Source organism: Miniopterus schreibersii, assembly GCF_964146895.1.
Source record: "Miniopterus schreibersii genome assembly, chromosome: 10".
Taxonomy (NCBI): Eukaryota; Metazoa; Chordata; class Mammalia; order Chiroptera; family Miniopteridae; genus Miniopterus; species Miniopterus schreibersii.
The window spans coordinates 47,825,704-47,840,973 of record NC_138110.1 but is presented as its reverse complement, the minus strand read 5'-3'; the positions used below and the strand labels follow the sequence as shown (position 1 = coordinate 47,840,973).

At 41.6% G+C, this 15,270-nt stretch overlaps 1 protein-coding gene across 4 annotated transcripts in view; it reads left to right on the top strand.

Annotated features, from left to right (window-relative positions):
• The first annotated feature begins 705 nt into the window (after nt 1-705).
• SPIRE1 (spire type actin nucleation factor 1) overlaps nt 706-15,270 on the top strand; it is a 122,662-nt gene continuing 108,097 nt past the window's right edge. For all 4 annotated transcript variants that reach the window (XM_081148180.1, XM_081148178.1, XM_081148179.1 and 1 more), the window contains exon 1: nt 706-1,316. In XM_081148180.1, the coding sequence (XP_081004306.1) occupies nt 980-1,316 (337 nt within the window). In that variant the 5' untranslated portion in view covers nt 706-979. The remainder of the gene's footprint in view (nt 1,317-15,270) is intronic.

Below are 15,270 nucleotides of genomic sequence, written 5' to 3'. Positions count from 1 at the left end.
TGTGAACAGACTAGGTTAACTGGCCTTTGATGACCGTGGTCATTGCAGACACTATCATTTAGCGAGGAGCTGTACAAACACTACAAATGAATCTGGAAGGAGGCTGATACCAACGTCTGCAAATTATTTACAACATGCTTACATCCCAGGCCCTGGTCCATGCGTTTGGGAGAAGTCTGTAAGCAAAACCCATACAGATCCTTGTCCTCAAGGAGCTTACACTGGAGTTGCGAGTGGAGAGGGAGGCATTCAATAAACAAGATATCTAAGTTATATGGTTGGTTGGTGGCGATAGCTACTCAAAAGAGCAGAGCGGGGAACAAGGATGAGGAGGCGGCGAGGCCCAGGTCCGCAGAAACAGCCTCCGGGGTTGAGGGAGGCGCTCGGGAGGGGGTCCCAGCGGGAGGCCGGGCAGGGTCCGGCGGGGGGCCGGGGGCGGCCGGGGGCGGCCGAGGCCGGGCGGCTCCGCAGACCTTTATTTTCTGAGGAATTAACCCCAGGCTGGGCTCGAGCTCCTCGGCAGACTTTCTGCGCACCGTCCCCGAGCGGCACGCAGTGCCAGTGACCTCCCCGTTTTGCTGGGGCGGGTGACGGGTGGCACCGTCGGCCGCGGCGCTGCGTCAGCGGGAGCCCCGGGCCGCGCGGACGGCGGGCCCAGCAGCTCCGCCGCCCCCGCTCCCGGCGCAGGGCGGTGGGGGCGGGGCGGGGCCGGCGGACGCCATCGCGCTGGCACGGGCAGGCGGCGGCGGAGGACCTGGTGCGGACCGTCGCGGCGTTCTCGCCGCCCTCCGCTCGCCCACAGCTGCCCAGGCCCTCGCCGGCTCCCCAGCCTGGTCCCTCGCGGCGGCGCGCGCGGCCGGGTTGGGCGGAGCCGTTCGGGGATGAGGAGGCGGTGGCGGCGGCGCGCCAGGACGATGCTCTGGAGCTGAAGAGACGCGGACACACGGCGCGGCGGCCGAGCGCAGCGCCGACCCGCGGGATGGCTCAGCCCGCCGGCCCGGGGGGCGGCGGAGAGCCGCGGGCGGAGGCGGCGGGCGGCGAGGGGCCGCCGGAGCCCGGGGAGGCCGCGGGCGCGACTGGGGGCTCGCCGGACGCGCTGAGCCTGGAGGAGATCCTGCGGCTCTACAACCAGCCCATCAACGAGGAGCAGGCGTGGGCCGTGTGCTACCAGTGCTGCGGCTCCCTGCGCGCCGCGGACGCCGGCCGCCAGCCCCGCCGCCGGGTGCGCTCGGCCGCGCAGATCCGCGTCTGGAGGGACGGCGAAGTCACCCTGGCGCCCGCCGCCGGCGACGCGGGAGAGCCGCCCCCCTCCGCGGGTGAGCCGTCCCCAGACCCTGCCCTTCCGCCCCGCGACCCCCTCCCGCGGGAGGACCCCCGCCTCGGTTCCCTCGCGGCTCCCGGGCCCTGCCCCTCCCCCGGCGCCCCCTCCCGCGGGAGGACCCCCGCCTCGGTTCCCTCGCGGCTCCCGGGCCCCGCCCCTCCCCCGGCGCCCCCTCCCGCGGGAGGACCCCCGCCTCGGTTCCCTCGCGGCTCCCGGGCCCTGCCTCTCCCCCGGCGCCCCCCTCCGCGGGAGGAACCCCGCCGCGGCCCATTTTACCCGGGCGGCTCCTGGCCCGTCAGCCCCGGGCTCCCCTTCCCTCACCTCCCACGGGAGGCCCGGGCCTGGGCCCACGGGGGAGGGTGGTGCGAGCGCGGTGGCCTAGCCGGCCCCACGCAGGGCCGAGGATGGGGTGGGGGCGGCGGCGGCACAAAGGCGGTGAGGAGGGCGGCGGAGCGGGCCTGGGCGGCCGGGCTGCGCCCCCGCAGGGCCGCGGGGGTGCTGGAGGTTGCGAGGCCGTCGTGCGACGGCTGCCGGGAGGTGGTGTGGGCCGGGTCCCTCGCGATAAGTAGTGTTTGCATACTTGACATGCCCTGGCGGTTTACCTGTGTCAGGTGCTGTAAAAGGTTCACGTGAGCTCTTGTCGAGGATGGCTAATTCTGGTGTCAGGAAAATTACACCTTTCGGAATAGTTATCTAATGGTTTTGGGTTTTTTAAAAATTGGGAACAGTAGTCTTTCGGTTTGGAAATATAAAGAAGTCTGAGCCCGGGGGAGAATTCTGCTATTTTGAGAGATATTGAAGAAGAGACTAAATTACTATTTTTATAGTACCTGAGAGTTGTAAATTAACGATTATTGTATATTAATATTTGTTGTGATGAAAAAATAGGCTCGTAAAGTGAAAAGTAGTTAGGATATCAGGTAAATAGGTAAAATGGGTTTTAGGTCATTGTGTAATGTAAATTTTTCCAGATTGTCACCCACACGTGGACACATAGCTAGGGCTTACTCACATATTTATTGATGATGAAGAGGAGGTTGATAATAGGTTTCTCACATCAGTTTTTATCTAATTCAGTCTTTTGAGAGGCAGCTCTTAAAAACATAGAAAAATAATCCACCCCCACTTTTAGAAAGTTGATGGAAATGTCAAAATGCTTAACTTGAAAGATGTAATTCAGAACTAGTCAGTAAAATAACATTTAATGAAAATCCTTATCTAAATTGATTAAATAAAGAAGATTCAAGATTATATTGTCAGTTCTTTCAATTCCACATTAGAACACTTACTAAGTTATTTGTAGTGTCAGGTAAAAAAAATTTATAATTTTTATTTATTTAAAACTCGCTTTCATGATTTTTTGGGAATTATTTCAAACATTTTTTAGTTATTTGATATACTTATTGCATTTTAAATTGGACTTTATATTAGTGGTGAATACTTGTAATTATAATTTATTTACAATGTATTGTGTGATATGAAAAGATACATTTATAAGCAAAACCATGCCTTGAGAACTAGTGTTTTAAGGGGAAAATAGTTGTGTGCAACCTTTTAGGTGCAGCATTGGTTGTGGTGGTTTTCTGAAGGAACAAACCCAGTTTACATCGTCTCTTCAATTTAACCCTGAAGAGTGTAGTTTAATTTATGTTTATGGACTTAATAGTAGTTTAGTTGTCAAAGACTGTTGGATTCAGGTTGTAGTTTTTTTTTTTTATCAGAACCTTATGTTGAAATGAAATTTTTTGCATCATTAATATGAGTGATAGCATGTTGACCTCAATGTAATATACTATATTTATGGAGAAAATAGTAGACTTATTTCCTGCAGACTTGTAGTCCATACTCTTCCTCCTTAGATTGGCTCATGACCTCTGCTACCAATTGTGGAAAGAGCCCAATCAAAGTTGTTATAGTCTTGAGCATTTTAGGGTTGATTGATTTAATCTTTAAGAAGTTCATACAAAAATATTGTTTATATTAGCTTATTTCCTTCTAGGTTTTAAGAGTAGTTGTGCCCATGGAGGGCACAATGTCTTCTGAACATTTAATCTTGAGTCTTAAAAATGCTGTTTAATTTGGTACTGTGCACACTTGTATAAATTCTGTTTTTAAGGAAAAATGGTAATTGTGACACCTCCCATTCCAAGAAGCAGTTTGTTTTTCATGGTTGGCAATCAGAAGTATTTGTATTTTCTCATGCTATTCATTGAGTTGTTTTCTAAATGGAGGTTTAGTAAAGTTGAGTGATACTGGTACCTCTTTGAATCAAATCCAGGTCTTTTAACCTCTAGACTTTGTAATATTTAATATTGTGAAATGAAACAGATTTGGTTTGAATTCGGATCTTGATTCCTCCCCTTCCTAGCAGAGTGACCTTGAGTCCAGTCTGCTCATCTGTGACATGAGATCACTTTCTTCACGGGATAAAGGTTTCAGTTAGATGATATGTAAAGTGATGAACACATGGCTTGGTATGTAGCAGGTACTCAGTAAGTTTTAGTTCCAGGCCTCCCCTAATCCTGTGGTCCTTTCACAACACCATGGTGCCTCTGGTCCAGCTGTTGGGACAAATGTCTAGGTCAGGGTTTCTCAGCCTTGGCACTATTGACATTTTTGTCTGAATAATTTTTTGTTTGGGGGCTGTCCAGTGCCTGCAAAGGATGTTTAGAAGAATCCTGGTCTCTACCCACTATATGCCAATAACTGTCCACCTAGTCGTGACAATAAAAAAAATTCCAGACATAGCCAACTGTCCCTGGGGGCAAAATAATCCCCTGTTGAGAGCCACTGGTATGGCAAGTACATGATGGATGGTGCTCAGGATTGTGTTCAGTGTGGAGAAATGGACCGTGTCTGCAATCCTCAAGCGAGTGAATCTTTCTGCTGGCTGCTGCTTTCTCTGCTGTTGAGTTGAATGAATGAGGACTATTGATTTTTACCCCTATCAGCAGTATTACTCATTTAGTCCCATAGAAAGAAATAGCACCTCAGAGGTTTTCTTAACTTGTTTGGGGATTTAATGTAGTAGTAATTTATTTTAGTTCTTATTTTAACATTATTGATACATCCAGAATATCCACATTCAGTTTGGATTAAGAAATTAGAAATACATTATAAGAAAAATAGAAAATTGATAAAAGGTTTGGAAGGCATGGAAATGAGACCAATATTGGAAGAAAACAATGAAGAATAATTTTATTTAGCAGTCAGATACAACTTAGAGCCCTATACTAACAAGGCCGTGGAAGCAGTGTGATATAGGACTGAGGGAGATAAGTTAAAAAGGAAAATTAGTTCTTTAGAGGATATCTTAAGAGTAAAAATGATTAAATTATGCATTAGGATCTTACAATGGGCAGTATATTTTATGAAGCATTTCTGTAATGACAGGGAAGATGTGTTGCTTAGAATCAAGGCGGCTTATGATTCTTAGGTGGCTTGCTTAAAATTTTTATTTTCCCAGTGTTTATGTACTCTTAGTCATAACAAACCTTACTGTTTGGCAAAAGCTTATCATATACAGGTTTTCACAAAAGTGAAGTTTTCACTTTTATACCATTAGTAATAAGTTAAAGACAATTCAGATTCTTGAAATACAACCCGCTGTTTGTCACCAGTGTACTGGCATTTAGAACACATTTTGGTATATACATTCTGTAGAAAGTAGTCATTAATGGAATTTAGGTTGTATTCCAGGTCTTCACAAGAATAGAACACTTTTTTTCTGGGATGCTACAAAGAGTTATTAATAATAGTAGTATTAGAGCTTAGAATCATTGCATGGTCTCAGCAGCCTCTTAGACCTTAAATACCCATCTGACAAAAATAACTTGTTTCAGATTTTGGTTTCAAAATTTTTGATGTACCTTTAGCTTTAAATGTATAAAGTACATTTAAAAATTATGATCATATCTTGATTTCAAGTAATCTTAAGATTGGTGACAGGTTTTCCTAGGAGGAATGATGAAAGCCTGTGTGCATACTAATAAAGGGATCCCTCAGTATAGGGAACATTCAGGCTTTGTTTGGGATTTGAAAAGAGGGTATGATCAGTAAAGCTTCTCAGGTTCATACTAATATGGTGGGGGAAATGGCTTTGGAATAATATACTATTTGATTTGAAAGAGAGTATTTGTGGAGAAGGTTGAAATAGTGAAAACATGTTTAAAAACATTAATTTTTTGTTCTCACTTGGTATATTTCTTGAATGTTCGCATCCTGATCATTAAATGAAAGGAACACTTGAAGTATGTGTGTATGTGTTTAGGGTAGAGGTTGGGGGTGGATGACAGTTTTAGGGGTTGGTGAAATGCCTTCTCAATTACTATAGTAATAGGTAAGAATTATTCCATTTGAGCAATATGTCCAAATATGCGAGGTTAGTTCAGTTTTAAAAACATGCATTGGGTTCCTGCTATGTGCAAGCAGTGTTCAAGTTTCCATGGTTGACATAAACATAAATAGTTCTAGTCATCAAAGAAGAGAAAATAAAACATAAACACAGTGGTAAATTTACCATGAAGCTAATGCACCTTCAACTGTAAGCCAGCTCATTTACACAGGCCCCTTCTAGGCTCCTGGGAGGGGCTTTAATAGTACATTCAGATGGTTACTTTAACAATACGTTCAGATGGTCATTTGCAGAATTAAGATGTTTTAATCATAATCAGTTCAGATTGCTGTCACTTTCAACTCCAGTTTACTCTCCAACACACTTGCACTTGGGTTGTATGGGAGTGGCCACAGACATTTTGGGGAGAAATTTTGGAATAATGCATTTTTGGTTTTGTATCTATTTCTGCCTTCTGCAAAGGAAAACAAGTGGAAAGAGTTTAGTCATATACAAAAGTAAGTTGGGACTCTGTTGAGAAATCAATAGTCTCACTAAGAGTTTTGATTTAACTTTAGAAGAAGAAAAAAATCATTGATCTACCAGGGACTTTGTTGATAAGAGATGATGAATTACATTCTCCCTGTTTTATTTGTAAGATCAGAATCACTTTCCTGATCATAGATTCTGTACAGTGGCAAAAGTTTCCATCCCACTTTTATAGTAGTATCATTGGAACCATATTTACTTGCTTCCTGTTGGCTAAGTAGAAAAAAGGAAACTATTGTCTCCCACGTATTTGTTTAAAATTATGAGGAAAATACTACCTGTTGCCAACTATAATGGGGTTTGGTTGTTGTTGTTTTTTAAACTTCTATTTTGAGATAATTTTAGATTTATAGAAAAGTTGCAAACATACAGAGAATTCCTCTCACCTAGTTCCCCTAATGTTAACATCTTACACCACTATATTTGTCAAAACCGAGAAGCCAATCTTAGCACATTACTATTAACTACTGCAGTGTTTTAGATTTCCCTAGTTTTTCTATTAATGTCCTTTTTCTGGTCCAGAATTCCATCCAGGATACCATCTTGCATTTAGTCATCACATCTCCTTAGTCTCTTCTGGTCTGTGGCAGTTTCTCAGACTGTTTTTGTTTTCTATGATCTTGGCAGTCTTGAGGTGTACTGGGTCAGGGGTACTGTAGACTATCCTTCCGTGTATGCTTGCCTGATGTTTTCCTGCCTAGACTGGAGGTATGCCAGAGAGGAGAAGGGCTCCTCTAATTACTTTGGATTGGAGCACATGATGTCCACATGACACTGGTGATGTGAACCATGTTTGCCAGGTTTCTCCACTAAAGAGTTTCTGTTTTTACCTTTCTGTAATTTATTATTGAAAAAGGAGTTACTAAGTCCAACTACATTCAAGGAAGGGCCTCCTCCTGGAGGGGGTGAATATCCACTTAGTATTATTTGGAATTCTTCTGTAAGGGAGATTTGTCCCTTCTCTCCCATTTACTTATTTAGTCAATCATTTATTTCTATCAGTCTGGACTCATATATATTTTATACTTTGGTTGTTTTCTATTACCATGTTATTTGTTGCTCAAACTGTTCTAGCTGTGGCCATTGGAAGCGCCTTCAGGTTGGCTTCTGTGTCCCTTTGACATGCGGTTATCTGTTGAAGATACAAAGGAGAATAAAGTGCACCCCCACCTTCAAGAAGATCACGGGTACATAAACTAACGTGGTACAATACAGTAATTCCAAAGTAATGGAGACATGCACAGAAAACTATGGGAGCCCAGGGGAGAGAGTAACTCACTCTGCTTGGTGTGATGTTAGGCAGGTTTCACAGAGATCTGTCTTCTGGAGGCCTTGGAGGATGAGCAGTGGGATACGAGGAGGACACGTTAGGCAGAAGCAGTCGTAAGCACAAAGGTTTAGAAATATGGAAGAAGTACTCAAAGAACAGCAATGCGTGCAGTGTGGCAACAACACCTACTTCCCCATACCAAAAGCAGACACTGCTTAATCAGTCATTGCATTTTTGTTGCTAAATTTATAAGCAACTTCAGAGTTCTTAACGGGGTGCTTCAGGCAGCCACTACCAATTATTTGGAGTTGGCACATGAGGTTAAACCTGTTTGTCTTCCCTGCAGTGGTATCCACTGTGCCTGGAGCATAGGATGCATGTGGGAGTGGAGGAGAATGAGACAGGCTGGCGAGGTATGTTGGCTAGGATCAGGCTCTGAAGGACTATTTTGTGCCACACAACTGAGTTTGTATTTATAGTCTGTATAGGCCATGGAGAGCCATGTAAGGATTATAGCAGGGAAATGATGTGAGCAGATTACTTTTTCTGGAAAGATTACAGGGAGCTTTGTAGAATATGGATTGAACTGGGTAAAACTGAGGGCAAAGACACCATAGGCATGTCATACTATCATTAGATCTCAGTAGCCTTTAAGTTGCCAAACCAGTTAGGAGTGTTATGGCTGTTCAGACAGGAGATGATGGAGATGTGAATGAGGGCAGTAGGAATGGGGACCAAAAGTTAGACTGAGAGTGATTTAGGAAGTAGAACAGAACATGGATTTTTAGTTTTTGATGTGAGAAAGAGGAAGGAATCTTGGAAGGCTCTCAGACTTTACCCCCTGGTGTGTGGATGGTAGGGAAGGCAGGAGGGGCAGGGTAGGGTGGGAAGATGATGACTTATACTTCTTGGAAATTAAATTGGCCTGGAAAAAATATTTTTCCTATGGAGTCATGTTGATTCCTGTCAAGTTCCTTTGCTCTTCTAGAAGGTTGCAAATCAGCTGTTTAACGTCACATGGTAACATGGAAAGAACATAAGAGTTGGTTGCAGAAGTGGTTTTGATTCTTGGCTCTGACTCTTATTATCAGTTAGGCATAACCTCAGACAAGCTGTGTAACCTCTCTGACTCCCTATTCTTCTGTTGAATGGAAATCGTATATATCCAGCCCTTACAACATTGTTGTAAGAATCAAATGAGGAAATTTATGTGAGGGCATTTTGTCAACTCATACATGCTACACACGTTTTCACTGAGCCATTTCTTTTCTTTGTAAAAAGATGAATATTTCAAGATACTTTGATTCAAGATGATAAAGAACTTCTGCAACAGTCTTAAGTAGACATATGTTTGGAAGTCCACAAAATGATTCTTGAGGCTGAAACAATCTGAAGTGTCAGCCTTCATACTATCACTAGCTCTTAGTTAACTTAGATTTTTAGCATAGATTGTAATGGGCTATGAAGAGTCTAGTAGAATGTCAGGGAAAGTTTAGTGTTTGACCACCATTTATTGTTTTAAATGATTTCTATGTAAATATTATATATTCTTGAATTTTTATTTTCCTTCACTTTACCACTTTTTAACTTGTTTGATATTCACTTATAATTTAATTTGGCCTCTTTGAATCCTTTGGGGAGTGAACAGAGACTTATTTACATTAATAATAAAAATAATGTAAATATAATTTTCCCTCTAAACTCTTGGAACCAATTTCATTTGAGTTCTGTAAGATTGAATGAAACAGTTGACCTATTTATTGTCTGATGTATATGAAATTAAATTTTATTTGTTGGAAATTATTAAAGTTCATTAAAAACGTGTTTAATGATAGTTGTTCTTTAACCCTAACCTTTTGTGATGGACGATATAAGTCTATTTGTAAATTAAAGAACTTAGTATTTTACTCACACGTATAATAAAAATGTATAACTTATGAAGTTACAGAAAGAAGGTGTTTCTTGAGAGAGATATATACACACACGTAATATATGGTTAAACAGCTAAAAATGTATGCCTACATAGTTTTTATAATTTAAATCATATATACACAATCTTGATAGAGGGTAACATATTTGGATAAGTGGATATGGATGGCAGTTATAGTGCTATATCTAAAGGAGCTCAACTTTGAGGATAGAAGTGCCTGAGGTATCTTTCTGGCACAGTTCCTTTTGGCTAGGATGGTTTCATACATAATCAGATGCCACAATGCCAGAGGAGATTCTAAAAATACACAGTGGTGTGTATGAAATGCATGAAAACTAGAATTCTTCAATTGACAGGAAATATAAGAACTTTTGGGTTTGGCACTTTTTATGATTTGGCTTGGGAGAAGTACCTCTCCAACTTTTTGTTCTTGAGAAAAGTGATATAATGCTGTGATTTCAGTGTATTTTTGAGGGTTCATGATATTTAGGCAGAATTAATATCACATGGGAAAGTTTTAACCCAGATGTACACTGTTTACAGAAAGAACCACAATTTCCATCATACTATCCTCTAGCACAGGATTGTCAGAAATGTGTCACTCCCTTCTGTCCCCGTGGCAGATGTTGCTTAATGGACACAGGCACCTCCTACCCCATATTTGCCTTCAGAACTTTTCTGAAGGTAGCATTCTAGACAACCACTACCAATCTAATTCAAATTGGCACAAGAGAGGAAACTTATTTGCTGTACGAACTTTGAGTGTTCCCAAATTACATAAAGACATATTTGAGTTTTATTGAAAAAATTATGCTGAAACTGAAGTAATTATTTTTTAGTGGAAAATACTTGACATTTAATGATATTTGTTCTATGAGATGATAGAGAGTTTAGTTAAAGTTGCTGAATAGGAAGAAAAATAACACTAATAATTAAGAAAACAGTTTTACAACTTCCATTTTAGAACAGGGTCAGTTACAACATGGTTACTCTAGTTCATGGAATGGGTTGGGAGGGTTTGAGGTCTGGACCAAACTTACTCCTAGATTTTTGGGGGGTGGCAGTGGTGTTGGTGAGACCTAACTTCATGGAGGGATAGAAATCAGGGGTATTAGTTCTATAAAGCAGTCAGCCTTCCTCAAGAAGTCCAGTTGCAGAGCTTGCTCATCTGATGACCATAGTCAGAAAGGGCAGACAGTAGTTGTAGATAAGAGCCAGTAAGTGGTCTGTGCTGGGGAAGCCTGGTGGTTGGTTTTAGTCACTGATACTAGGTCTGAGGGCTAGGCTCTAGTCCCTGGGAAGGTGACTGGCACAAATAAGCCAAGGCTTGCTTGCTTGCTTTCCATTTTTATGCGCTCACATGCCAGACCTGCTCACACAACACTTGCTTACACACTGGTGCCCATACCCATTTTTTACTCTCTCACTTGCATGCTGTTGCCTACTCACACACGCTCACACACACATCCACTTGCACACTGGTGCCCACCCCCTCTTGCCACACTTACTCGCATGACCACACACATATGTCCTTTGTTTTAAAAGCACGCAAAGTCTTTTAAATGTATTTACTTCTGATAGTAAATATACTAGCTAGTTACAGATAAGGGATTGAGTTACAGGATCTAGGATGCAAAGTGCAGACTACATCTCAAAAATAAAGCAGAAGCTGGCCCTCTCCAGGTAGCTCTGTTAGTTAGAGCATTATTCTCATATACCAAGGTTGCAGGTTCATTCTCTGGTCAGGGCACATACAAGAGTCAACCAGTGAATGCAGTAAGTAAGTGGAACAAAAAAATCAATGTCTGTCTCTCTGTCTCTCTTTCTGTCTCTAAAATCAATCAATTAAAAAAAAATAAAGCAGAAGCCCACATTTTAGAATAGGGATATACTTGATATTTACAGCAAAGGTGACTTGAGGCTGGAGGTCCTAGAGCCTGGTTTGAGGCCGACGGATAGGGATCAGATGATCTCAAGGAAGGAGAGGCGGGTTTTGAGGAGGGCCTGTATTCTCCTTAAAATCTCTGTCATAGACATATTTTCTATGAATGAAGAGATGAATGAATATTTTTTCCAGGACTGACTTGGAAACCTACCTTGAATCAGCTCTTGCTTAATATCCTCCAGTAGCTTCCCATCAAATCTAAACTAATAACTATCCTTAAAGGTCTATGTGATCTGTCCCTGCTACCTATCTACCAAATGCTTTCAGGGCCTTACCACATGCTGCTTCCTGGTTCTGGGCAGGTTCTTCGCCAAGCCCTGCAGTGAACTGCTACCCAACTTTAAGGTCTCTATTTAGATATCTTCTCCAGTAATCTTGCCTGACTACCCTAAATTGGATCATATTTGTTATTTTCTTTCTCTCCCTTTTCTGTCCTTAAGTGCATTTATTACCAGCTATAATTGTTTTATTTGATTGCTTTTTTTGGTGTGTGTTCACTAAAACGTAAACCCAGTGGGGCAAGGACCATGTCTGGCTTGTTCACTGCTATATCGCCAATGCTTACCAGTAGTGGTTGGATGTTCAGCAAATATTTATTGAACAAATAAGGGGGGTGGAGGGAAGCTGGCAGAAGGTCAGGGTATATTTATTGCTATCTCTCTGAGTGTGAAAAAGAACATACTTTCACATGACCAGATGGACCTAAACATTGCCCAGAGTTTGGTCACATAGGAAAAATTCAGAGAATAATTCTGAGAGTTATTTACTCATCCTAAAAATTACCGGGATTCTTTGTCTTTTTGGGGGGCATAGTTTGTCGTTTGCTTATTCTGCTAATATGAATTGTATGACAATATGACTGTGATAATTCAATCATATGCTAAAGTTTCTACTCCAAAGACTGCTGGCTGCCTTAATAATTTAAAAGTATTCATCTACATGAACATCTATAAATTTTTTCTGAAACTGCCTTAATTTCCACCAGATGCTTGTGTGGCGCATCAGAATTTGTGAATCTATTGAGGTGAGGCTATTTCAGAGAGTGTGCTATATAAGGTCTAATCCTGAACAGCCAAGGCTATGAGTGGCCCTGCTAGGGTGTGTTCACTGAAATAGTCTTCCTGGTCATTTATTGATCAGTCCTGCTGAGTGGAATTGTTTGATTATCAGCATTTGAGATTTAAAATGTCTGCTGAAGATGACGGTGTCTTAGTTGATGAATTCTTTATGACAGACATTTTATACTAGGAGTAGTTTGTTTTTTAAAGCCATTCTATAGCAACTTATAGGAAGACATTGGTTTTTCTGTTTCCTGGGAACTTGTCTATTAAATCTTAAGGGCATATCAGATATTTCAGAATGAGGTAAAAAGAAGGGTCTAAAACACAACTTTAATTATTACATATTAAAGTGGTCATTCCTTTTGAGAAACACTGAAGTTTTGCCATGCTATGCAAATTATTCCTCTACCTAGTGTATAAGTACTTTGATAATGTTGAAATATTTTGAAACTTAATGTTTAAATATTTCAGATATTTCCTTTTATTGTATGTTATCATGTAGTTAATCTAGCCTTCTAATTAAACTCAACCTAATAAAAATTAAAATCAGTGAAGTTAGTTTATTGAAAGAACTAATTCACTGCATTTAATACTTTGAAATCTTGATTAGACCATCAGCTTAGGTTACTGGAATTGTAGAAGATTGAAGCCATGGGATTCTAGAGTTTAGAGGGATTTTCCAGGTCTGGTTCTGTAAAAAAATGTGGCCAACTTTTGCAGAAAGACTCAAAAGGTTTCAAATGAAAATTTCTTGGCGCTATACCGGCAGTTTCTAAGTGTTAAATAATGAATGTGTTCTCCTATTTGCCATGTTATAAATGGTGAGTAGCTAGGACAGCACCCTGAAATCTGATACCCCACTCCCCGACCCCTGTACATGGGACTGCGGGGGCAGGAATAACCACAACTATAACACATGATAGGAGCTTAGAGGCCTTGAAGTCTGCTCTTCACTCTGTCGTTTTGTGCAAGTCATTTGACTCTTCAGGCTCAGATTACTCATCTATAAAATGAGTGGATTGGGCAAGGTCATTTTCAAGGTTCCTTGAAACTCTGCTGTCATGTAATTGGGATTTTCTGATTCCTGGGTAGGAGACTGGGCAGGGATTTGGGTGGCAGAGTAGTGTAGGTGGTCAAGCACTTCATACTTAGCCACATTTCCATAGTTGCATGACTCAGTCACCAGTTCAGATTGCATAACCAAAAGCTATTGTATGTTCTCACAAAAATTTTTGGTCCTCTTCTAGGAGAGCATTTTCAGTTTTATAATAGAGGTCAATAAAAATCTTATTTCATAGGACTTGTGCCCTTCTGACATCACTCTGTTATTCGTTGAGGGCATTACTTCCTTGTGCAAAAAGATGTTCCAGTTTATTGTATAATTTCCTCGCCCCAGCCTTGGAGCCAGCCACTTTCCTAAGGAGTCCTGGTACCTTTGAGGGGGAATGGGGTAGGTATGCCCTTTCATAATGGGACGTTGTTGCTTCTCCCTGTTTTGGGCAGAGCTAGGAAAGGTCTGGCTTTTTTGAAGTTGTGAGGTTTCTAGTTCACCACTGCAGCTCTTCCTCTCCTTTCCGTGTTTGGTTTGTATATCCCTTCTCTCTCCATCTATGGTTCCCAACAATACCTCTGTATTTACTTACTGCCCAAAGCTACAGTAAATACAGAATAATTTCAGAATTGTTTCACCAACACTACTACCAGCAGCAAATCTACTACATAAAATTCTAGGTTTTTTTGTAATTCTCTTTACTCTAAGAATATATTATGCTGAAGAGGTACTCTCAGAGAGGTTACTCTCTCATAACTGGTCTTGATACGATATTTTCCCTCCCCCCCTCTCCCCCTTGTGTAGTACAAGTGCTTAATAAATTTTTTTTCCTTCTGTGAGCTGTTCTTGTTCACAGTGCTTCCCTAAGTTAAATTCATTACCATTTCTCTAGGAGTCAAGTATAATCTGCCAAAGACTGAGCAAACAGCCATATCAATTTTCAAAAAGATAATATATGATATATATAACTTTATAATATATAGTTTTATATAACAATAATATATAAAGTTATATATTTATAAAACCCTAGCATATAAACCCATATGTATTAAACTCATTTTATCTATATGTTCATATAATCTTTAATTATCACTTATTTATCATTTTAAGTTCACAGAACCTAAGGTTCCTTTTTTCTGGTCTCAATTTCAGACAGTATTTAATATTAGGATTATTAGCCCATCAGAAATTGTGGGTTTCAACTTTATTTTTCATTTTACAAATTAGAAAGCATATAAAAAACTTTTATGATTTTTTTTTACAGTTTTATCATAGACACTGAGGTATATAAGTTCTAGTTAAGCATTTTTTAAAAATCACAGGCTGATAGAACCACCACAGTGGGCTAGGTTCGGGGGTAGTAGGCTGGGGAGAGGAAAGAGGTAAGAGGGAGGCTACTGCTGGTGGAGAGAAAGAGGCGGGGCTAAATGTATATTTGAATTTAAAACAATGGAATTTGAGAAACATAGGCTGGGGAAATGAAAATTGTTAGGACCCAATATAAATGTGTTAGCTAGTCTTTCTGTTAAAACTATTTAATAAATGATTCTCCTTTCAGCTTTGGCTTGTGTGGCTGAGTGGTGAGATCATTGGCCAGAGAACCGAGGGGTCGAGAGTTCAGTTCCCGGTGGGGGGGGTGCGTACCTGGGTTGCAGGTTGGATCCAGCCAGGGCTGGGTGTGTGTGGGGGGGGCAATCGATGTGTCTCTGTCACATCAATGTTTCTGACTCTCCCCCTCCCTCCCACTGTCTCTAAAAAAAAAAAAAAAATCAATGGAAAAAATATCCTTGGGTGAGGATTAACAACAACA